The 23,000-nt window shown below is 56.2% G+C and overlaps 2 protein-coding genes across 17 annotated transcripts in view; both read right to left on the reverse strand.

Moving 5' to 3' along the window:
- TUBGCP6 (tubulin gamma complex associated protein 6) overlaps positions 1 to 8,370 on the reverse strand; it is a 31,307-nt gene extending 22,937 nt beyond the window's left edge. For all 5 annotated transcript variants that reach the window (XR_006709187.1, XM_045465217.1, XM_045465216.1 and 2 more), the window contains exons 1-3: positions 7,224 to 8,370; positions 5,798 to 5,961; positions 1,363 to 1,573 (exon numbers count right to left, since the gene is read on the reverse strand). Coding sequence is in view for 4 of the 5 variants with exons in the window: in XM_045465217.1 (XP_045321173.1) it covers positions 1,363 to 1,573; positions 5,798 to 5,961; positions 7,224 to 7,964 (1,116 nt within the window). In the remaining variant the exon portion in view is untranslated. The remainder of the gene's footprint in view (positions 1 to 1,362; positions 1,574 to 5,797; positions 5,962 to 7,223) is intronic.
- Positions 8,371 to 16,483: 8,113 nt separating this feature from the next.
- On the reverse strand, positions 16,484 to 22,887 carry HDAC10 (histone deacetylase 10). 12 transcript variants are annotated; one of them, XM_045463092.1, is made up of 21 exons: positions 22,840 to 22,887; positions 21,720 to 22,410; positions 21,515 to 21,649; positions 21,192 to 21,288; positions 20,863 to 20,960; positions 20,659 to 20,763; positions 20,434 to 20,502; positions 20,216 to 20,342; positions 19,960 to 20,025; positions 19,697 to 19,756; positions 19,530 to 19,619; positions 19,283 to 19,389; positions 19,143 to 19,210; positions 18,799 to 19,063; positions 18,617 to 18,701; positions 18,164 to 18,255; positions 17,967 to 18,023; positions 17,534 to 17,612; positions 17,210 to 17,392; positions 16,954 to 17,113; positions 16,484 to 16,790 (listed from the first exon to the last, which is right to left on the reverse strand). In XM_045463092.1, exons 2-21 carry the CDS (start codon positions 22,058 to 22,060, stop codon positions 16,774 to 16,776), a joined length of 2,301 nt encoding a protein of 766 aa, XP_045319048.1. In that variant the 5' UTR covers positions 22,061 to 22,410; positions 22,840 to 22,887; the 3' UTR covers positions 16,484 to 16,773. The 12 variants fall into 12 exon arrangements, with proteins under 12 accessions (XP_045319048.1, XP_045319047.1, XP_045319049.1 ...); XM_045463091.1 differs by having other exon boundaries at positions 22,782 to 22,863; XM_045463093.1 differs by having other exon boundaries at positions 22,741 to 22,853.
- Positions 22,888 to 23,000: the final 113 nt, after the last annotated feature.

The following is a 23,000-nucleotide window of genomic DNA, read 5'->3' on the forward strand; positions in this document are numbered from 1 at the left end:
CCTGGGTGGCGCAGTCGGTTAAACGTCCGACTTCAGCCAGGTCACGATCTCGCGGTCCGTGAGTTCGAGCCCCGCGTCGGGGTCTGGGCTGATAGCTCAGAGCCTGGAGCCTGTTTCCGATTCTGTGTCTCCCTCTCTCTCTGCCCCTCCCCCGTTCATGCTCTGTCTCTCTCTGTCCCCAAAATAAATAAACGTTGAAAAAAAAAAAAATTATAAAAAAAAAAAAAAATTCTTTTTTAATGTTTGTTTCTTTTTGAGAGGGAGAGAGACAGAGTGCAAGTGGGGGCGGGCCAGACAGAGAGGGAGATACAGAACCCGAAGCAGGCTCCAGGCTCTGAGCTGTCAGCACAGAGCCCGTCGCGGGGCTTGAACCCACAAACTGTGAGATCATGACCTGAGCTGAAGTCAGACACTTAGCCAACTGAGCCACCCAGGCACCCCAATGATGGGATCTCATATACAGGGAACCCTAAAGAACTCCAACCCTGACACGCAAAACACATCAGAACTAATGAACGTATTCGGCAAAGCGGCAGTCTACAAAACCAGTTACTTCTATATACTAGCAATGAAACATCTGGGGTGTCTGGGTGGCTCAGTCGGTTAAACGTCTGACTCTTGATTTCAGCTCAGGTCATGACCTCGCAGTGAGTTTGAGCCCTGTGTCAGGCTCTGTGCTGCCAGCATGGAGCCTGCTTGGGATTCTCTCTCCCTCTCTCTCTGTCCCACCCCTGCTCTCCTGCTCTAAGTAAATAAATACACATTAAAAAAAAAAAAAAGCTACAGAAAGGCTGGATACCGTAAGTCTGCAGAATAATGTGTACAAAAGGCTTGACGTTTGTAAATATATTTGTTTACTCTACAAGTGCTGGCAAGAGGCAAAAAGGATGCCCTAGGCCCCGCCCACCAGCAAGGAGCTGCCAAGAGCCCTGGGTAAAGCCAGCGACAAGGTCTCCGAACGGCACGGCCCCCTCCTGCCGGGCAGGTGCTCCTGGAGGCTGAGTCTGCACCTATCTGAGCGCAGGGAAGGCTCAGAGGGCCCCTTGACGCTTCTTAAGGCGAGGCAGGGAAACGGGGGGCACACTTCTACTGTTTCAGCAACAGTAATAAACGTCTCGCTTTTGTTCAGCTTTACAAGGATGTTAATAAAGAAACACTGTTTAGGACTGAAAAGAGAAGACCGTCGCCATGATCTCCGGGCAGGCCACGGAGCCGGCTTCCAGCCACCCCCGGCACCCAAAGGTTCGCACATGAGGCCGCCTGCTTCCTGCAGGGGCTCCCTTCTACCCCGTAGAGTGCCAGGCGGACGGCAGGCCGTCGACACCATGTTGGTGCGGTCCCGGCGCACCAGCGCTCCCTTACCTGGCAGAGGGAGAATGTGGTAGACACGACCCCGATCAGGACATTCAGGGCGTCTTTCACCAGTTCGCACTCCTTCACCAGGACGGGCTGTGGGGCCTGCAGGAGGCCCCCGCCCAGCACCTGTAGCTCCCCTTGGCGGAGCCTGCAGAACCTGTCGAAGGTGTCCCTTCCCGCCTCGGTGAGGTAGGGCTCCTCCTTGTGGCCGGGGGGGCTGTGGGGGAGACAGAGGAGGGGGCACTGAGCAGGCGAGGCGACACGCGCACCTTAGCTGCACGAACAGAAGGCAGGAGAGAGGGGGACTCGCAACAGTAAGACCAGGTGTGAAACCGAAGCAGCAGCAAACGCCCCCACCCGCCCAGTGCCCAAGGGGCACCCGGAGGCCCTCAGGGTGACAGTCACAAGGTATCTGCATGTTAAGAATAAGCACAGGGGCGCCTGGGTGGCGCAGTCGGTTAAGCGTCCGACTTCAGCCAGGTCATGATCTCGCGCTCCGTGAGTTCGAGCCCCGCATCAGGCTCTGGGCTGATGGTTCAGAGCCTGGAGCCTGTTTCAGATTCTGTGTCTCCCTCTCTCTCTGCCCCTCCCCCGTTCATGCTCTGTCTCTCTCTGTCCCCAAAATAAATAAACGTTGAAAAAAAAAAAAATTTAAAAAAAAAAAAAAAAGAATAAGCACAATGTTCACGGCAGCATTATTCACACCCCAAGTGTCCACGGACGGATGAATGGATTAACAAAACATGGCCTGTCCATAAAATGGGGACCATCCGGACTTGGAAAGGACGCTGTGACAGACACTACAGCATGGAGGAACCCTGAAGACACCCCGCTAAGTTGCCTGATCCAGGTACAAAACTGTATCCTTAAAATGCTTAAGATGGCAAATTTCACGTCGTGTACACTTTGCCCGCCCTGGGGAAGGAGTGAAAGAGAGCTTGCTGAACGCGCCGGGCGGCCGGCAGGGGGAGCTCGTGGTCCCCACCACTCCGGGTCAGGGACTCCGGGCAGCATCTCCCCGGCAGGAGGTGTCGGCCAGGCTTCCCACAGGCTTCCTCCTGGGAGGGTGCAGAGCCCAGAGCAGCTGGAGACAGCGAGAGCCCCCTGCGGGCCCCCGGAACGTGTTATCGAGGTTGCCTTTATCCCGTTCCTCAGAGCAAGTCTCACAAACTTTCAGGACATAACAGGTACGTTGGGCCTCGCAGAGGGCGCCTCTGGGCACCAGCAGCTCTGCCTCCACAGGATCCTTCGCCAGGAACTCACAAACGGTGTCTACACAGCACAGCCATATCCTTCAGAAGCAGCCAAAAAAACCCCAGTATTGCTTTTTATATATTCCTTTGAAAACTCTCAACCTTTACTGGAAAGCATGAAAGCCTGGTTTTTAAGATCCACCGAGAGAGTCATTTCTTAATAAAGGGAGCTCAGGGAATACAGACCCTTTTAAAACTCTTCTCATTTTTGGGGCGCCTGGGTGGCGCAGTCGGTTAAGCGTCCGACTTCAGCCAGGTCACGATCTCGCGGTCCGTGAGTTCGAGCCCCGCGTCGGGCTCTGGGCTGATGGCTCGGAGCCTGGAGCCTGTTTCGGATTCTGTGTCTCCCTCTCTCTCTGCCCCTCCCCCTTTCATGCTCTGTCTCTCTCTGTCCCAAAAATAAATAAACGTTGGAAAAAAAAAAAAAAAAAAATTAAAAAAATAAAAAAAAAAAAAACTCTTCTCATTTTTAATACCTAACCAGCTCTTTTCTCCTCCTCTGCAAAAAAAAAAAAAAAAAAAAAAAAAAAAGGAATTTTAGGTCTAGGATATCAAAAACATATCAGAAAGAGGATCATTTATTCTTCAAAGACAAAAATCATTTCCTGTGGGGGAAGAGCTCCAAGCTACAGGACATTCCCACATCAGCCACGTGTCTGACCACCAGCACGTTTTGATCCCATCAGGAGGGATATACAGGGTCAGGAACAACACATCTTAGAAGCTGTTAAAATACAAATGCTTTTTAATCGACAACGCACCATAAACGGATTTTCCCCTCGCGGGGAGCAGCCAGGTGGACAAGCCCTCAGGGGCCGGCGCTGCAAAGGAAACAAGGAAGCACCGACTCGGAACCCAGGGCCAGGGAGGGAATAAGAGGCCCTGGGAGCAGCGAGAAGAGAAAAGGGGTCAGCGTGAGTGGGGCCGGGGGCCAGGAGGACTCCATGGGAGGACTCCACGGGAGGGCCGGCCCTCGCTCCACACCAGGGGCAGCCATCCGGCGTGGCAGACGGAGCAACGAGGTGCCGGCAGTAGCACGAGCTGCGTGGAGGCGAGAGGGAGGGGCAGGAGGAAGCAGAGAGGCCAGCCCTGAGGCGTCCAGATGGGCAGGTGGGGTGTGGCCAGACCACGGACATCAGCCCTCACCTCCCAGGGGAAAGAAAAGCCCGAAGAAAGGAAAAACCTCTCAAGATTCCAAGTCCTTCCCTCCGGGCAGGTGTGTGCACGTCTCCCACACCCCCGGCTGCTTCTGCCCCCACCCTTCCAGGGCCGACCCCAGCACCACCGTGGCCGCATGCGCCCCCTTTGGGAATTCAGAGCCGAGGGAGAAAAGCGCGTGAAGGAAAACCTATCCCCACAGGGAACTCAGCCCTTAACATAAAGAAACCGTTGCGCCCAGAACGGGTGGCGGCCACAGAGGAATGGCAGAGAAGCCCAGCAGCAGGGAAGGCGGCCCGGTGCCGGAGCTGGTGGCAGGGTGAGGCACAGAGGAGAGGTCCTCCGGGGTCTCAGTGGACAGGTCATGGCCCTAGGGCTGTGGGGGGACAGAGAGCACCGTCCTAGGGCTGTGGGGGGACAGAGGTCACGGTCCTAGGGCTGTGGGGGGACAGAGGTCATGGGCCTAGGGTTGTGGGGGGACAGACGTCATGGTCCTAGGGCTGTGGGGGGACAGAGGTCACGGTCCTAGGGCTGTGGGGGGACAGAGGTCACGGTCCTAAGGCTGTGGGGGGACAGAGGTCACGGTCCTAGGGCTGTTGGGGGATTGACGGCTCTGCCTCTGGAGGGATAGCACTTTCCCTAGTGCCCACTAGTCTGAACTCAGGGTAGGAAACTAACAGGTGCCCAGGATCCAAACTGAAGTAAGCACCAGAGATTTACCAAATGAGTTTGATCAGAAGACCTCCAGGGTCTTGAGGTCAGGGGGTCAGGGGTCAGCGTTCGGGGGGGGTCAGGTTCCCACCAGGACAGGTGAATGTGGGACCCACAGCTAGCTGAAGCGTGGCCTAAAGGTCTCCCTGGAGAAGCCACCCATGGTGGGCTGAGAGGACAGACTCCTGTCCTGGGGGCTCGGCCAGTCATCCTCACAGGGAAGACCACTGTGGTCAGCGGCCTTTGGGGGACACCAAGGAGATTAAGTGCATTCAGAACAGGGGCGTGGACAGTGATCTCCTAAACGGTGACCTAGAAAAGTAGGATAAATGAGATACCACCAAGCAAATGTTTGCAAAAGAAAGTGCTAGCTTCTTGGCCCAGTCTTGACACACGTGAAGGGTTAGCAGCAACATTTAGACTCGCTGTGCGCGCACAAGACAGGCCTGAAGCCCTAACAGGAGGTTACGGGACAGGAAAGACCACACGACCACTAACTCCAGTGGCGCTGAGGGAAGCAGGGAGCTGGCCATCCCTGGAGGATCTGCCTGCGGAGGGACAGGTGGCTGCCCAGCAGGAGCCACGCTTGAGCACAACCAGCACCTAAGTGCCCATCCGCAAGCCCGCGGCCATCCTCGGGAGACCCCGCCAGAGCCCAGGGCTGCATCAGAAGGTACTCGATGCCCTGCTAGCCCTGACTCTTCCCCTCACTGCTCCCCAGACTGGCAGACTACAGAACTGCCAGCAGATGACATGGGAAAAGAAGGTTCCAGGAGTAACTGCTGGGAAATGTGTGTCCTCTGTCCCCATCCTGGGAGGACTCGGGAGAGGTCCTGAGTGCAGAGGCCTCTGGACCAGTCGAACCCAGGGACGGAGATGCTGGCCCCAGTCAAGGCAGCACTGTGTGACCGGAACTTATCAGCCAGACAGCAGCACCGTCAGCCCCAGATGTGAAGACCCGTGCACACGAAGAACGCCCCCTCACCAGCACCCTGTACCTAGGGAGCACCTCTTCCTGACCCTGACCACATAGGCCGCCAGCCTGCCCTTGACACCTCTGACCGGGAGCCCTCACGGTAAGGACGTAACTCAGCTGCCAACGGACTGTCTGAATTGGAGAAGTCACTGGCACAGGGCAACCTCTGTGGGGCCGGCAGGTCCTTCCCCTCGGCATCTTTCTCACCTCCCGTGACCCGGTCAATTCTATAAAGTAGCCTGACAGAAACTGCCAGGTTCCTAATCCCATTGGAGCCAGGCTACAAAGCCATGCTCACACGTGGGGGGGGGGGGGGGCATTTCACGGTTAAAAGCACACGTACCATCCAACTTGTTCCCAGCACCTCCGCTTGCTGGCCTCGTAGGTGAGCACAGCATCCCACAGGTCGATGTCCGGGGTCATGCCTGGTTCAGACTGGGAGTCAGGAGTCAAGTTAGATGCTGACTGGAACCCTTCATCTTCCGACTGATCCACACTCTGAGGAACCTGGAGACCACAGGGAAGAAGGAAACACCACGTATGCCTTTGGGTCTAAATTTCAGCCAAGTGTGATCAGAATTCCAGGACTTTTCCATACACTTCCAGTTACTAATTACAAGAAATACCTAGCGGAATATTTCCTCTATTTCTCCCAAGCACGTAGGTACTACACAACATTTTCACTACCACTGAATCATTTAAGGAATTAAACGGATTATCAATTTCCAGGGATGCCAGGGTGGCTCATTCGGTTAAGAATGTGACTTTAGCTCAGGTCATGGTCTCATGGTTCTGGAGTTTGAGCCCCGCGTCAGGCTCTGTGCTGACAGCATGGCGTCCACTTTGGATCCTCTGTTCCTCCCCTATTCGCGCTCTCTCAAAAATAAATAAACGTTGGAGAGAGACAGAGCATGAGCAGGGGAGGGGCAAAGAGAGAGGGAGACAGAATCCGAAGCAGGCTCCAGGCTCCGAGCTGTCAGCACAGAGCCCAACACGGGGCTCGAACCCACGAACCATGAGATCATGACCTGAGCTGAAGTCGGACGCTTAACTGACTGAGCCACCCAGGTGCCCCCAAAATAAGTAAACATTTAAAAAACAGTATCAACTTCCAGTTTAATAAGACACATAAGTGTCAACATAACTTACGATAGAATTTTTCATGAAATGCTTCTGATCTGGAAATTCCATTTTGGGGAACCCAGGGGAAGAAAATCACAGTGGACACAAGAAAATGTACGCACGCCAAGATGTTCATGATAGTGAGAATTTCTTGTATCAGGGGAATAACAGTAATGACAGCACATCCACCAGCCAACAGAAAGCCACAAAACATAAAGGCCAGCAACGATTTATTTAATAACGTAGGACATATCCCACATTGTAGGTGAAAAATACCGCACATGTAGTACAAACCAGTATTTTGTTCCACTGGCTACTGAGCGCTCCATGTGGCTGGCACAAGGAGGGACTGGTTACTTTCTTGTAATTAACCTAAGTGTAACTAGCAACTCTGGAGAACAGAGGAAGCGACCTCCCGCCTCACCTCTTAACAGAGGACTCACAGCCTGCTGCTCGGGTCCGCAGGTGGGCAGAGGTGTCCTTGCCCGGGAAGCGGAAGCCCACTCCAGCAGCCCCGCCTCACCACGGCCCAGCCACCAAGTGACCGGGACGGGAGAACTCTCCTACCTTTACCATGACCCAGGGAAGGTCAAAAGAGGCATTTCCAAATGCCCTGGGAGCTGGAGGCAGGACAGCAAACACCCTACCTTAATGGCTAGTCCAGAGAGGTCTGCGCTGTCAGGCATCGGGGGCAGGTCCAGCCGGACATCCATGTCGTATGTGCGGCTGTGCACAAGGGCACCGAAAAGCGAGACCCGCGTGTCTCTCTCAAACCTGTCGCTGCAAGGGTCACCGTATGAGAAGAGCCCAACGGTGGGCAGGCCAGTGCCTGGTGCCGCCTCCATCACCTGAAGTGCTTTCCGGACCATGTCCTGACATAAGTACTCCTCTCTGGAGATCAAAGACTGAACGTCCATCTCAAACACACTCAGGTCGTAGCAGTCGTAGCCGCCGTAGGGCACGTTTCTCCCAACATGCTTGTTGTTAAAGAAGTAGTCCCGCTTGCGCTGCAGAACCTGAGGGGGCCCGCTGCCCGCCAGCCGGACCAGGAGGTCCAAAACAGACGCCACCTCCGTCAGCGGACAGCCAGGGGCTGCTTGGAGCTCCTCCACAAGCTCCTCCAAACGGTCAGCCTCGGGGCCGAGACCGCCTGCTCTCAGGTCGAAGGACAGCAGAAGGACCTTGTTCTTCACCGGGAGTTTCGAGAGGTCGGCCTGCAACTTGTGAGTCTCCTCTTGAAACAGGTTTGTGAAAAGAGCGTTGTAGGCCACCCTCTTGAGGCCCTGCTTGGCCCTCTTGCGGCTCACGCCGCGCTGGCCCAGACGGGCCTTCGCCGCGGGCAGGAGGGCCTCGCACAGGTCGTCGAACAGCTGGGGGACGCTGGCCATGGCCCCGGGGTCGCAGCTCCAGGCCCTGGGGCGGGAAAGCCTCCCAGCCGCGGGAGAGGCTTAGACGGGGTTGAACGCCAGGCGGCCCCCTAAACCCACACCCAGAGGCTCACAACTTGCACTCCCAGGCTCCCGCGCTCCGCGGGCCCGCCGCCCGCAGCTCGGCAGCGCTCCCGTCCAGCAGCCTTCAACCTTTGGGGGGTCACGGAAGCGTGACAAAGCCCAAGAGCCTGCGCCAGGGCCGGGCACAGGGCACGCGGCCGGCTTCGCACGCCCTGCCGGCGTCCCAGAGGGGCGGAGCGGGCGTGGGGCTGGCGGCGGGCAGCGTCCCCGCACGGGGCTCGCCCCGCTAACCCACCGCGGTTCCAGCTCCCGCCACCGCCGCCCCCCGCGCGGCGTCACTGCCCCGCGACCCCGCAAGCGCGCTGGAGCCGGCGCGCCGGAATTGCGTCACCGGGAGGGGCGGGGCAGACCGGGAGGTCGCGGCGGGCAGGGCACTTCCGGTTGGGAGCCCGGCGGCCCAGCTGGGGAAACTGAGGCCCACCGCGGGCTAAATAAAGGAGGCGGAGTCAGGTTGGGGAGGTGAAAATGAGCCAGGGGGAGGGCTCGGCCCTGCCGGAGGGGAGGCTGGGACGGGAGTGTCCCCCGAACCCCGCTGGGGGCTCCGCGTGGGAGGGACTCTGGCCCGCCGCCAGGTTTGCGTCTGCGTGGACACCCCCCCCGCCGTGCGGCCCGGCCGACGAGACGCCTCTGCGCCCCGCTTCCCTCCAGTGCGCTTTGGCTCAGACCCGCCCAGCTTCCCAGCCCCCGCCCCCCGCGAAGCCCTGTTCCTCTGTGGGCTCGCCTGGGGTTTGCCGTAGCCCGCTTGGTCCGGACTGCACTCTCCACTCTTCCCGAAGAAACCCATTTTTGCTGGCAAAATAACTTTCATTTTTAAGGTTAACGTTGCTCGGTGACCTGGAGTCCCGACAGGAAACCCGGCAACTAGCTCGGAGCCGGCGAGCGGACAGGCGAGAACCTGTCCGGTTCGCAGCTGCCAGAGCGCCCGGCTTCGTCGCCCACCCTGGAGCTGGAGGGCGAGTTTGCTCCGCGCTCGGCGTGTGAGTGCCAGGTTACCCTCGGCGTCTGTGTGATGGCCGTGGGTCAGCCTCCTCAGAACTAGAAGGTCCGGGAAGCTGTTTGATGGGGGTATGGAGCCCACGGCTAGGAAGGAATTCCCTAGACTTCTTTGGTGCAAAAAGGTGGCTTTATTAAAGCACGAGGACAGGACCCCTGGGCAGGAGGAGCTGGGCTGGACTGGTTATATACTATGGACTTGCGCGAGGTAAAGGCAACAGAGAGTTTTCCAGAAGGACTTTGATATGCCGAAGAGAACTCCTAAGATACTGGAGACCTCCCTATGGTCGGGCTACGGTTGTTTTCTTCTAGTAAGGTATTAACATTAGGACAGTATGGGGTTCCTGGAGAAAATGTTATACTCTGCATTTGTCAAAGGGCGGCAGGTAATAAATTTAATGTTATTTACCGTTTCCTTCTTGCCTTTGTTCCCACATCACATGGAGGGGAAGGTAGTGTTGGGGCTCCAGGAAACTGAGTCCACAGTTTTCTGCAGATGAGACTATTGATGAGATTGCCTTTTTCTTGTAATTTACTAAGACATTTGTAAACTTCTGGAGACTCTCAGTTTGACCATTTGTTTTCTGTCCTCTCCTTTGTCCTTGGGCAGCGGGAGTGCCTGAGGAACGTCACATGTACCCCACCTGGGGGAGGGTTGTGGGGTGTCAGCTTGCCTTCTCCCTCGTCATGTTTGCTCTGAAAACCTCCAAGAAATGGGAGCCCAGACATCACGCTCCTTTGAGGACATCCCCCCTTTCTGGGACCCCAGCCAGTTGTATGTTTAAAAACTACGGTGACTTCTCGTGCGGTTCTAACCAAAAGTAATGGAACCAAAAGTAATTTAGAACGTCAGGGGCCATTGTGAGGAACTTTCGATCTCCCCTAACTTACTTTTTTCAAAACCAGACAGCCATGGCTCTAAAATTGTCAAAACTGGGGCGCCTAGTTGGCTCAGTCGGTTGGGCGTCAGACTTCGGCTCTGGTCATGACCTCGCACTCCGTGAGTTCGAGCCCCACTTGGGGCTCTGTGCTGACAGCTCGGAACCTGGAGCCTGTTTTGGATTCTGTGTCTCCCTCCTTCTCTCTCCTCCCCTGCTCATGCTCTCTCTCTTCTCAAAGATAGATAAACGTTAAAAAAAAAAAATTTTTTTTTTTAATTGTCAAAACTGATTAAAAGGGCAGGGGAGTGGGGGCAGGGGCCTGGCTGGATCAGTCAGTACAGCGTGTAATCCTTGATCTCGAGGGTCGTGGGTTCGAGTCCCATGTTGGGCATAGAGATTACTTCAAAATTAAATAAAAAACAAAAACTGAATGGGATGCCTACTTTGACTGGAATTTTGAAGCTTCAAAATGTTGCCAGGAATCTAAAATTGCCTGCCTGCAAAATACAATTTCTAGACTGAGGCAAGCAAACAGACAAAAAAGCTTCCGAGCCTCTTTTTCCACCGCCTGTCTTCTGTTTCAGGACGAGAGGCAGCCGCCTTGTCCCACCTCCTGCACACTCGGTTTCCCTATTCTGATTATCTCAGCAAGCTTCCCTTTCCTCCAAGCTTCCCCAACTCCTTCCTTTCCTAAAACTATCAAAACCTGCACCTTTGGAGTTAAGTCTTCTGAGGATCCAGACAGACCCCAAGTTTTTGACACTGCCTGGAATAAGGCTGGCTCGTAAGCATTGTTAGAGTTTCCTAAAGTGACTGAGGACCCCACAGGCTTGTTGAAGAATTTAACGTAAGTGACTCAAGCTCACCAACCTGGTTTCTCCGATTTGCGTCAGTTAAGTCCATACGGGTTTTTGGTGAGGGCCGGGCCCACGGGTACATGCTGAAAGGGATTTAGAAAAACGAACCCCTTATGTTGGGCAAGATGCTAGAACACTCACTGGAAATATCTACAGAACAACGATAGGAGGCTTTCCCAAGGCTGTTGATGGGAGCAAAATTCGGGCTTGCACACAAAAGCCTGGTGACTTGTTCACGGCTACTAGAATTAACTGCAAATTGTTTTCAAACAAAATTCTGGTCTTCCTTTAAAAAAATTTTTTTAATGCTTATTCATTTTTGAGAGATAGAGTGTGAGTGGGAGAGAGGCAGAGAGAGGGAGACACAGAACTCGAAGCTGGCTTCAGGCTCTGAGCCGTCAGCACAGAGCCCAACGCGGGGCTTGAACTCGTGAACCAGATCATGGCCTGAGCCAAAGTCAGACATTTAACTGACTGAGCCACCCAGGTACCCCTGGTCTTCCTTTAGATGTTGAATCCACCTGGAAACATTTAACATTTAACGTTTAACATTTGTTTACTAATAGGCTGAACCAGGTCTTCCTCCGGTAGTTAAAAGGACCGGGCTAGGGGCGCCTGGCTGGCTCAGTTAGTGGAGCGAGTGACTCTTGATCTCAGGATTGTGAGTTCGAGCCCCATGTTGGTGTAGAGATTACCTAAAAATAAAATCTTAAAAAAAAAAAAAGGACCAGGCTCGAACGGGAAACTACATCCATGCCAGATTTAGCTGTTTTGGCAGACTAGCTCACCTGTATCCTACATGAGTCACCTAAAAGCAAAACCACTAAAATTCTAGATTTTCAACTCTGGGAAATGAAGGCCCCTGAGCAAAAGCCAAAGCCTAATTTCTGTGTTCTTGCAGAGCACTGGGATGCCGGTTAAACGATTGTTACAGACATCAGTGCTTTCGGGGCCCTCAGCCAGCTTTCCAATGTCCCAGTCCCCAGCAGTGGGGCTCCAAGGAGCCGTCACGGTCCTCCCTTGTGATCCATTCGGAGGAACCCCTGTCCGGGTCAGGACGGTATCTGCTGCGAGCACTAGACCCTTCAGATGGGGAGAGTTTCTAGTAACCCTCAACAGCTTCCTGTCTCTGAACCTGTTCCTTTGTCTAGGCTCTTCTGGAGATTTCTGGAGATGCGTACCCTGTTCTCCTTGGTACCTGCCCCATTCATTTCCTGGGCTGAGACTTCTCAGAAAAATATGACAGAACTCCTTTAAAAAGGAGGAAATAATTCTAGAATTTGACAATAGTAAACAAAATAGCCAACCAGGAAAGGGGCGCCTGGGTGGCTCAGTCAGTTAAGTGTACAACTCTTGGTTTCAGCTCAGGTCATGGTCTCACAATTCGTGGGTTCGAGCCCCGCAGCGGGCTCTGCGCTGGCAGCGTGGGGCCTGCTTGGGATTCTCTCTCTCTCTCTCTCTCTCTCTCTCTCCCCTTTCTACCCCTCCCCCACTCTCACTGTCTCTCTCAAAATAAATAAACTTTAAAAAAAAGTCATCATTTAAAAAATGCTGAAGTCACAGCAGCGCGCGACTCTTGGTGTCAGGGTTTGGGAGTTCGAGCCCCACATTGGGTGTAAGATTGCTTAAAAATAAAATCTTCAAAAAAATAAAAAACAAAAAACACGAGGCCCCTGGGTGGCTCTGTCAGTTAAGCATCCAATTTTAGCTCAGGTCACGATCTTGCGATTCGTGGGCTCGAGCCCAGCACTGGGCTCTGTGCTGACAGGTCACAGCCTGGATCCTGCTTCAGATTCTGTGTCTCCCTCTCTCTGACCCTACCCCACTCACACTTTGTCTCTCTTTCTCTCTCTTTCTCCCTCTCTCTCAAAAATAAATAAACATTAAAAAAAAAAAAGAAAGAAATGAAAACAAAACAAAACCAGTAGCCAAATCTGTGTCATGGTCCCAAGTGATGTTCTCCCAAATGGTAATTTTGGAATACTGACCAGAGATGCCTGAACAATTGGCCCTAGAAAAGGAAAAATGATATTGGAAATCTAACGATTGCCAGTTTGGTAAAAAGGGAGAACTCTGGTTTGGACCAATAACAATCTGGCCCTACCAGAAATTCTAGAATTCCCACTGCTCACCACAGTACATGCATTAAACTACTGGCCTCCTGACAAAATGATAGTGTTCAGGGGTACCTGGTTGGCTCAGTAGGTAGAGCATCCGACTCGATCCTGCGGTCCAGTCTCAGCCCCACGTTGGGTGTGGAGATTACGTAAATAAATAAAACTTTAAAAAGATCATAACTTAAAAAAACAAGATAGTGTTTGTGAACCAATATTGGTGGATTGGGGGAGAAATAACAAGGCCACACAAAGTTCCTGCCTCGCTCGTTCCACCTGTCCAAAGTATCATCCAGGAAAACCTGTTCACACAAATGGATCTCATACAGCTTCCCTGTCTCCTAGATACAAACGGTTCAGCCATGGTTTGTAGGTTTTTTCACTGGGCCAAACCTTTCTCTTCTAGACAAGCCAGTGCTTCTTCTGTGGCTAAAGTTCTGTTAGCAAATATTATCCCGACCCCGGGGAACCCCTCTTGAACTTCGTAGTCACTGGGGTCTCCTTGTACAGAGGCTTTAGGACATCCATGCTGCTCAGCAGGCCTTACGTTTTCGTTGCACGTTGCCTCCGCAATCCCGGCATTAGTCACACGCAGTACAGCACCATTAGGCCTCAACTGGCACATCTGTAGACCTTCCAAATACCTTGGCTGACAGCATTGCAATTGGTCCTTCTAAACCTCAGATCCACCCCTCTGGAACTCCTGGAGTCCCACCCTTTGAGATATCCAGGACGTACAGTGAATGCACTTGGCTCCTGCCTCCTCTGACTTACAGTTAAGGAGATCTACTTCAACACTGTACAGGCCTCATTGCTTCTGATAAAAGTAACCATGCTGGGGTGCCTGGGTGGCCCAATCGGCTCAGCGTCTGACTTAGGCTCAGGTCATGATCTCACGGTTCATGAGTTCGAGCCCTGCGTCGGGCTCTGTGCTGACAGCTCGGAGCCTGGAGCCTGCATAGGACTCTGTGTCTCCTTCTCTCTCTGCCCCTCCCCACTCACGCTCTGTCTCGGTCTCTCAAAAATAAATATTGTAGGGGCGCCTGGGTGGCGCAGTCGGTTAAGCGTCCGACTTCAGCCAGGTCACGATCTCGCGGTCCGTGAGTTCGAGCCCCGCGTCAGGCTCTGGGCTGATGGCTCGGAGCCTGGAGACTGTTTCCGATTCTGTGTCTCCCTCTCTCTCTGCCCCTCCCCCGTTCATGCTGTGTCTCTCTCTGTCCCAAAAATGAATAAACGTTGAAAAAAATAAATAAATAAATAAATAAATAAATATTGTAATTCCTATCAAAATGACACCAGCATTCCTCACAGAGCTAGAACAAACAATTCTAAAATTTGTATGGAACCACAAAAGACCCCGAACAGCCAAAGCAATCTTGAAAAAGAAAACCAAAGCTGGAGGCATCACAATTCTGGACTTCAAGCTGTGTTACAAAACTGTAATCATCAAGACAGTATGGTACTGGCACAAAAACAGACATTAGATCAACGGAACAGAATAGGGAACCCAGAACTGGTCCCACAAACATAGGGCCAGCTCGTCTTTGACAAAGCAGGAAAGAATATCCAATGGAATAAAGACGGTCTCTTCAGCAAATGGTGCTGGGAAAACTGGACAGTGACATGCAGAAGAATGAACCTGGACCGCTTTCTTACACCAGACACAAAAATAAACTCAAAATGGATGAAAGACCTAAGTGTGAGACAGGAAGCCATCAAAATCCTAGAGGAGAAAGCAGGCAACAACCTCTTGGACCTCACCCACAGCAACTTCTTACTCAACATGTCTCCACAGGCAAGGGAAACAAAAGCAAAAATGAACTATTGGGACTTCATCAAGATAGAAAGCTTCTGCACAGAGAAGGAAACAATCAGCAAAACTAAAAGGCAACCGCTGGAATGGGAGAAGATGTGTGCAAATGACATATCAGATTAAGGGTTAGTATCCAAAATCTGTAAAGAACTTATCAAACTCAACACCCAAACAACAAATAATCCAGTGAAGAAACGGGCAAAAGACAGGAGTAGACTTTTCCAAAGAAGACATCCAGATGGCTAACAGACACATGAACAGATGCTCAACATCACTCATCATCACGGAAATACAAATCAAAACCACAACGAGATACCACCTGACACCTCAGAACGGCTAACATTAACAGCTCAGGAAACAACAGATGTCGGCGAGGATGCGGAGAGATGGGATCTCTTTTGTGTTGCTGGTGGGAATGCAAACTGGTGCAGCCGCTCTGGAAAACAGTATGGAGGTTCCTCAAAAAATTATAAATAGAACTGCCCTATGACCCAGCAATTGCACTACTGGATATTTATCCAGAGGATACAGGCGTGCTGTTTCGAAGGGGCACATGCACCCCAATGTTTATAGCAGTGCTATCACCAATAGCCAAAGTATGGAAAGAGCCCAAATGTCCATCAACGGATCAATGGATAAAGATGTGATATATATATACAATGGAGTAGTAGTCGGCAATCAAAAAGAATGAAATCTTGCCATCTGCAACAACATGGATGGAACTGGAGGGTATTACGCTAAATGAAATTAGTCAGAGAAAGACAAACATCATATGACTTGACTCATATGTGGAATTAAGATATAAGACAGATGAACGTAAGGGAAGGGAAGCAAAAATAATACAAGAACAGGGAGGAGAAGAAAACATAAGACACTCTCCAATACAGAGAACAAACTGAGGGTTGCTGGAGCGGTTTGGGGAGGGGGGCCATGAGAGCACAAGGCGTACAGGATGCTGGGCTTGCCTCCACAGGGAGAATTTCTCCCCTAAATCGGAGTAAGTGCCAAGAAATACCTCAAGTTGGCTACTTTGTAGACCGAGGGTCCTGGTTTAGAACCATCATTCACTTTGGGATTGTTACACTACTGTTACACTACTGTCTTATTTTATATACTTATTTTAGGTTTTATATTTGTTGCCTGCCAAACTTTTGTAAAAATGATGTGCCGGGCACAATAAGGAAATCATCTCCAATATTTATAACCTTGAGAAGAGAGAGACTTTAGATGGGAGTGCCTGGCCTTCCTGACCTTCCTTCTTACTCAAACTTGGCCTTAAGTGGTTTCCAGCTGGGACGCACTTTCCCTCTGACATGGTCCTTGACACGGGAAATGTCCTTCCTGGCACCGACAGACAAAACCACTACATGTGGAAAACCTGACTCGAACAGTGATGCTTTCAAAGAAAAGACCTTGATCAAAAGGAGGGGGGAAGTGTGAACGGGAATAAAGGGACGCTCGCTGGCATGGGCTTGGGATGCCAGGACGGGAGCTGCACCATTCGGCCAATCGCAGGAGGAATCGTCAATTCCAGACCCAACAGAAGCGTCAGCAGGAAAGAATCCTCAGAAATCCTCATCATCCTTCTCCAGTGGATGCTCATTCAAAACGATCCCTCCCCACTGCCTCCTTTTCCATAAAATAACGTTCCTCTTCTTTGTTAGTTACACTTGCTTATGGCTTTGCCACAGTCTACTTATCCTGAATTTCAGTTCTCTGCTATTCCTGAATAAGCCCATTTTTGCTGGTAAAACGACTTTTATTTTTTGAGGTTAAGAGGCGTGCAGGAAGTGAGGATGGAACCATCTGTGCAGAGGCAGACCACCGGAGGGGGGGCTCCCGGTCACGGCCGTGGACATAGTGTCCCTGAGCCGGAGCCCCGGACAGCTCTGTAGCCTGGCCATCAGGACAGAGGCCTCAGGCAGTGGTGCACACGGGAGTGTTTAAAGCCGGCTCTTGGGGGACTAGTCTGTGGTGTCACCTCTGGAGTGCGAAGACTCCCACCCTGGCAGATTTCAAGCTGCCCGGTCACGGCACTTGAGGAGCTGGGAAGAGGTGCACAGTCAGCTTGTCACTGCGGTGAGCTGCTTCAGGACAGCACCTCGCTGCCCCAGGATGTGAGCCCCTCTCCCCATAGAGCTCTGAGACTGGACTGCCCCCCGGCCCCCAGACCCAGTATTCAGCCTGGGCCGTGCCCCCCAGCCTCACCGGCCACCTGCAGCATCTTCCACTCTGCTTCCAGCTGCCCTCTCAGGTATATCAGGGCCTGTGTGTCCTCTGGGGAGGCCATGGAGAAGGGACCCAGGCCGGGGGGCGCCTGTCCCTGCAACACCCGGGCCAGGATCCCTGCAAGCTGGGATGTGGATCCCTGGGCCGGGAGCAGAGGTGGAAGCAGCAAGTCCCTGGTCGCTCCCCACCTGCCCCCACCCCCACCCCCAGCACATCCGCCCCCTGCCCGGCTCACCTGCTCCAGCAGGACCAAGACTCGGCCCCCCGCCGGCCCCCGCAGCAGAGAAGCCAGGAGTGCGGCTTGGGGGGCCTGCAGGCCGTGGGCTGGCCCCAGCGCCACCAACACGAGGTCAGGCTGGAAGCCATAGGCCAGGGGCAGCACAAGGGCCAGAACGCAGCTCACGAACCCACCAGTAGTCTGTGGGAAGAACGGCAGTCAGGGGTCACCCTGCCTCCCAGTATCAGGTGCGCAGCCACACCAACAGCCCCACCAGGAAGGGCAGGGGGAGGAGCGGGCCAGCCAGCACGAGGACACCCTGCCCTCGACATCACCGCTCACCCCTGGCAGTGGCACGGAGACCTGGAACATGGATGGGGCGGCCGCTTCCTTGCCTCTGATGTTCAGCCACAGATTCCTCCTTCCAGGGAAGAGCGAACACGCGCGGGGGGTGAGCAGGATAGAGCAAGCACGCGCGGGGGGTGAGCAGGGAAGAGCGAACACGCGCGGGGCGTGAGCAGGATAGAGGGAGCACGCGCGGGGGGTGAGCTGCTGTTTGCCCTCCAGAGCCCAGACCACAGAAGGGGAGGTGGAGGAGACCTTGGGGGGTGGGGGGAGGGGGCACTGCTGACCCTCCGTGCTGGAGACCCTCCCAGGGACTCCTCTGCCAGCCCCCAGCTGTGGAAGGCCCTGCCCACCCATCACCCATGGGGACCCAGGACTGCGTGCCCACCCACACACAAGGCTGGATGTACACCTGACCCAAGGGTCATACCCGTCGTCGGCAAGGTCTGCGGGCCGATCCAGCTGTCCCACAGCCACACAGAGAAGCCTGGAGGAAGAGTTGGCCCCGGGACAGGTTGCACTCACCCAACCTGGAATCCATTCCCAGAGCCCTCCCCACGCAGCGGGGAGCAGGAGTGGTGGCCAGCAGGGCAGGGGGTGCCCACGGGCCATGCCCCGAAGACTCACCTCCGCGCTCCGTGGGACAAGCTGCGCCGAATGACCACATCCAGGGTGGGAGCCGCGGCGGGCTCCGGGGTTGCTGCCATGCCACTGCTCACCTGGAGGGGTCGACAGTGGGCGCGCAGGACCACTCCCAACCAGATAAACAGACACATCTGCCCCTTCTCTGGGCCCCCCTCTACATAGCTGCCATCTGTGAGATGCTTAAAACTAACTTACGTCATCCCCTTCACCTCTCCGTCAAGGAGTATTTACTTGGGAAGACTGAGTGACCCTGAACTCATGACCCTGTCCCTGAGGACTGTTCTAGAAAGGGTCCAGGCACAAGGTAACTCACGTCTATGTGGTTGTGCACCACCGAGCACTCCCCTGGACAGGCCACCTGCCGTGGGCAGGTCCTGGGCCCTGGGCCCTGCCCCTGGCTCATGGCCACCCTTGGCCCATCCCAGGTGCACCCACCTGCCCATCCAGGATCCCATTCAAGAGGTGCAGGACCTTCCCAAGTGCAGTGAGAGCCTTGTCCTGGGCCAGGGCCTCGTGTAGCCTATGGTGGGAAACCAAGACACACGGACAGGAATTGACAGACCGCAGCACATGTACACACACAGCCCCGTCCCCCTCCCCAGGCCCACGCTGCCCACCTGGCCCAGGCCCGTGTCTCCTCCTGTGGGGCTGACCCCTCCTGACGGAGGACGTCGGCGGGTAGGACCAGAGCGGCATCCGGTGCAGTCAGGGCAACAGCCGTGCGGACAGGCAGTGTGGGGTTGAGGTGCAGCTGGTCTAGGAGGGAACTCAGTGCGGCCGAGGCCTGCGCCTCTGCTGCCTTGAATTTGGGTCCCCCGGGAGATACAGGTGAGGCTCTCCGCTCCAGGGAGTAGGTGCTGGGATTCAGTATGGGGGTCGACCCTAGGGGGTGGTTCAGAGTCAAAGCCACTGCGTGGGAGCCCAGGATGTGACCCTGCCTCCCAGCTTAGGCCACACTGACCTTGCTGCCGGAGGCTCTTCCAATGAGGGGCCTGGGCAGCCCGGACACTCTGGATGGATTCCAGGGCACTGTGGGGAGAAGCAGGAGCAGTGAGGCCTGGCATCGCACCCCCAGGCCTTCCCACCTTCCTGGCCCCGAACCTGCGATGAGGCTCCATGGGCCCCGACAGGGGCAAGGCAGGGTCACCCAGCAGCGCCTTCACCACCATGCACACGGACTGGGACAGCGACTCCAGGTGGTAGCCTCCCTGGGAGGAGAAAGAAAGGAAGGGATGTGACTGGGCCGGGGCGTCGCCATCCCAGGCAGGATACCCCGTCCTGTACAGCAGGCCCCCTCTGATGGCACCCCCGCATCTGACCAGTGAGCCCTCCCAGCTGTCACGGTCACCTCCAGCACAGCACAGACTCGGCCGCCGGCCAGCACCTGCAGCAGCTGCGTGAGGTGGGAGAAGCACTCCGGCGTGGCCCGCATCTGCCCCTGGAACCAGAGCCCAGCGTGATGGGCGCCTGGCCCCGGGACCCCGGGAGCCCTCCCCTGCCAGGCCAGGCCCTCACCTCAGGATCCCCGATTGCAGAGTCAAATCCTGCTGAGATGAGCACCAGCTCAGGGTCAAACTGTGGGCGGGGCCGCGCGGGGATGGGCAGGAAAGAGACCGGAGCAGGGGTGAAGGAGGCCCCTCCAGATAGCACTCCCCATCCGGAGGGTTCCGTTCTGCTATGGTGTGGGCGGGGGGGGGGGGGGGCGCGGGTGCTCTGGACAGAGGATCGCCCTCCCCTTCTCCTGGCATCAAGACCACTCCTGCCCCCCATGCAGTTACCTCAAAGGCCACGGGGAGCAGCACGTGGAGGAAGGCGGCCACGTAGTCAGCATTTCCCATCCCGACCTGTGGCCATGGGGCGTCAGTGCTGGGCCCCGTGGCAGAGGGCTATGAAGTCTCCGTCCCTGGGGCCCAAACTCTGGGGGTGACCCTGGAAGGATGCCCTGAACTCTGTTCAGGAGGCCTGGGGCTGCGGGGCAGGGGCGAGGCCTGGGTGAGGGGCTCTGTGTAGGCGGCTGGCGGGAGAGGCAGGCACCTGATTCCAGGGCAGGTTGACAGTGAAGCCACGGCCCTGCCCCTGCCCAACAGCATCCGCATCCGATTCTCGAAGGTAGGGCCAAAAGCGCCCATGCTCATAGCGGTGCCAGGAAAAGTAGAGGACGCTGTGGACAACCAGCCACGACCAGAGGTCAAGACCTTGTCCCCATGGCTGCCAGCAAAGGGTCTCGGGGAAGGGTCGCGTCCCCGGCTCACCTGGGGTCATCCTCAAAGATATACTGGATGCCCTGACCATGGTGGACATCCCAGTCGACAATGAGGATCCTGGGGACAGGGAGTGCTCAGAGGTCACTGAGCGGCAGAGCCTCGGACCTTGGGGCCACAGCCCACCCCAGGAAGACAAGGGGCTGGATGGGGTCTCTCAGCAGCCCGCTCTACCACCCTGCTGTCGGGCCTGGGCCCCTGCCTCGAAGTGCACACCTGTGCAGCCCGTGTCTCCGCTTGGCGTATTTGGCTGCTATGGCCACATTGTTGAACACGCAGAATCCATTGGCAGCGGCTCTCTGGCTGTGATGCCCAGGAGGTCTGTGGGTGAAAATTGGGTGTGGGGCACATCAGGGTCATCCTGTGCCCTCACAGGGCCACCCACGGGTGGGAGCGACCCAGGAAGGGGACAGCTCTCACCTCACCAGGGCGAGCCCGTTGTGCACAGCCCCCGTCAGCACGGCATCCACCAGCTGCAGCGCAGCCCCCACGGCCAGCCGGGCACAGTGGAAGGTACTCTGTGGGGCAGGGGTGCGAATGAGCCCCCACCCCCCGCGCCTCACGGGCTCTGCCCAGGCCCGCGCAGGGTGCAGCAGGCAGCAGGGCGTGTAGGCCATGAGCACATTCGTGAATGTGGGGCCGTTGGCCAGGGTTGGCGGCAAGGCCATAAATCAGGCACGGGCATGTGGATGTGCAGTGGGGAGGTAGCGTGTCCCCACCCAGAAAGTGGTGTGTCCCCAGGGCCGCACCGGATGGAAATAGACAGCGTCGTATTGTCCACACAGCGCCTGTAGTTCCCTGGTGCTCAAGGTCTGGGTTCCTCGCAACAAGGACACATACTCTGGGCTGCAGGGGGACAGGTAGGCAAGGCAGGGTCACCAGCAGGAAGAGGAGGAGAAAGAGGGGCTGGACCCCTGGGGGCACTGCCCACCTCACTGTTTCGTCACCCACCCACCCAATGGTGAAACTGAGGCAGGTAGGGGAGATGCTCTGTTTTCAAGATGCTGGCAGGCTGGATGGCCTCAGGTCCTAGCTGGCCTCCTCTGTGGCATGTGGCTCCCCAGGGTCTGACCTGTGTACCAGGCCCAGCTCTGCCTCGGAGGCCTCTCGGGCTGCCACCTGTAGACACCTCTGCTCCAGGCCCCACTGCCGCAGGCGCTCCAGGGCTGTAGTCAGGCGCTCCGGACGCTCGATCTCACACTCAGGGCTGAGTGGACACAGAGCTCAGGGTCCAGAGCCCCCTCTCCATCCTCCCACCTCTGCCAGGTCACACTTACTCTTCCCAGAGCAGCCGGGCCGCTGTCATGTCCTCGTGGTACACCAGCGCAGTCCTCATGGCACAGCCGTGGTCACTTTGGGCCACCCTGGCTGGGCAGGTGAATGCACTGCCTGTCCCTTCCTTGCAGCTCCCGGGAGCTGGGACGACCGGCAGGGAGCCTGGGCAGGAACATGCAGAATCCAGGCAGGGAAGGAGGCCGACAGGGGGGCTCCCAGGGCCAGATTTCCCCACTTCCTCAGACTCTGACCCAGCGCCCAAAACCCCGCCCCGAAGCGCGGCCTGACGGGAGCTGGGCTGGCGAGACGCCTGGGGCCCGGCCCGGGGGCCGTGCTGCCCCATCTCTCCTACTCCGCGCTCCGGCTGCGGCTCCAAGACCTACCTTCCCCCACCCCAGCCCGGAGCCTGAGGCGTGTCGCGGGCCTCCCTCTCCCTCTAGAGGTGGAGGGGGCGGGTGAGGTCCAGCGTGCCCAGGACCCCGCGGACCGCCCCAAATCTCCCCCGACCCAGCCTGACCGCGCAGGCCAAGGCGTCAGACGCGTCCTCAGCCCATCACGTCTGGCGCTGCCCTGGGACGCATCCGAGGGCCGCTTGGGCTAGGGGAGCCCGGGCCTGGGCGACGTCGACGCGCAGCGCTTCCCCCGAGGTGTAAGAAGGGAGTGGCGGGGTCCGATTTGAGCTCCAGAAAGACCCTGGCCAAAGAGCAGACCAGTCGGAGGGTCAGGGGGTGGCAGAGCAGCTAGACAAGAGCCGCGGAAGCGTGGGGCGAGGCAAGGCAGGAGGGAAAGGCGAACAGAGGGAGGGTCTGGGCGAGGAATGCATGCATGAGGCCAGCAACCGAGCCAGATGGCCGGAGAGGAGGAAAGTGGGAGCCAGGGGCCTGAAACACAAGGGCTCTGGCAACAGCGCCCAGGGCCCGAATCCCGAGGCGGCGGGCTTCACGGAGGCGGCGTTCTGAAGGGAATAGGCCCTGGGGGGCGGGGCACGTAGGAGGCGGGGCCCTGGACGGGAGTGCAGCCAACCCCGTTCGTGGGTGCCCCGGAAGTGTAGGAATGGCCCCTACGGCGGGAAGGATGCGGCCCGCGGCCCCACCGGGGTTCCCACCGTCCCGGTCGAGGAACCTGCCAGAGTCCACGACGGACAAGCTACCGGCGCCGGGAAGACTCCGACTGGGTCATTTGGGGTCAGGTGCCCACCCCTCAGCCAATCACGGTGGCTATGGGGCTGGCGTACTCTGATTGGCCATCCTGGCACACGTGGTCCCGGAGGCGGGGCCTGTGGC

Source organism: Leopardus geoffroyi, chromosome B4 (assembly GCF_018350155.1).
Source record: "Leopardus geoffroyi isolate Oge1 chromosome B4, O.geoffroyi_Oge1_pat1.0, whole genome shotgun sequence".
Lineage (NCBI taxonomy): Eukaryota > Metazoa > Chordata > Mammalia > Carnivora > Felidae > Leopardus > Leopardus geoffroyi.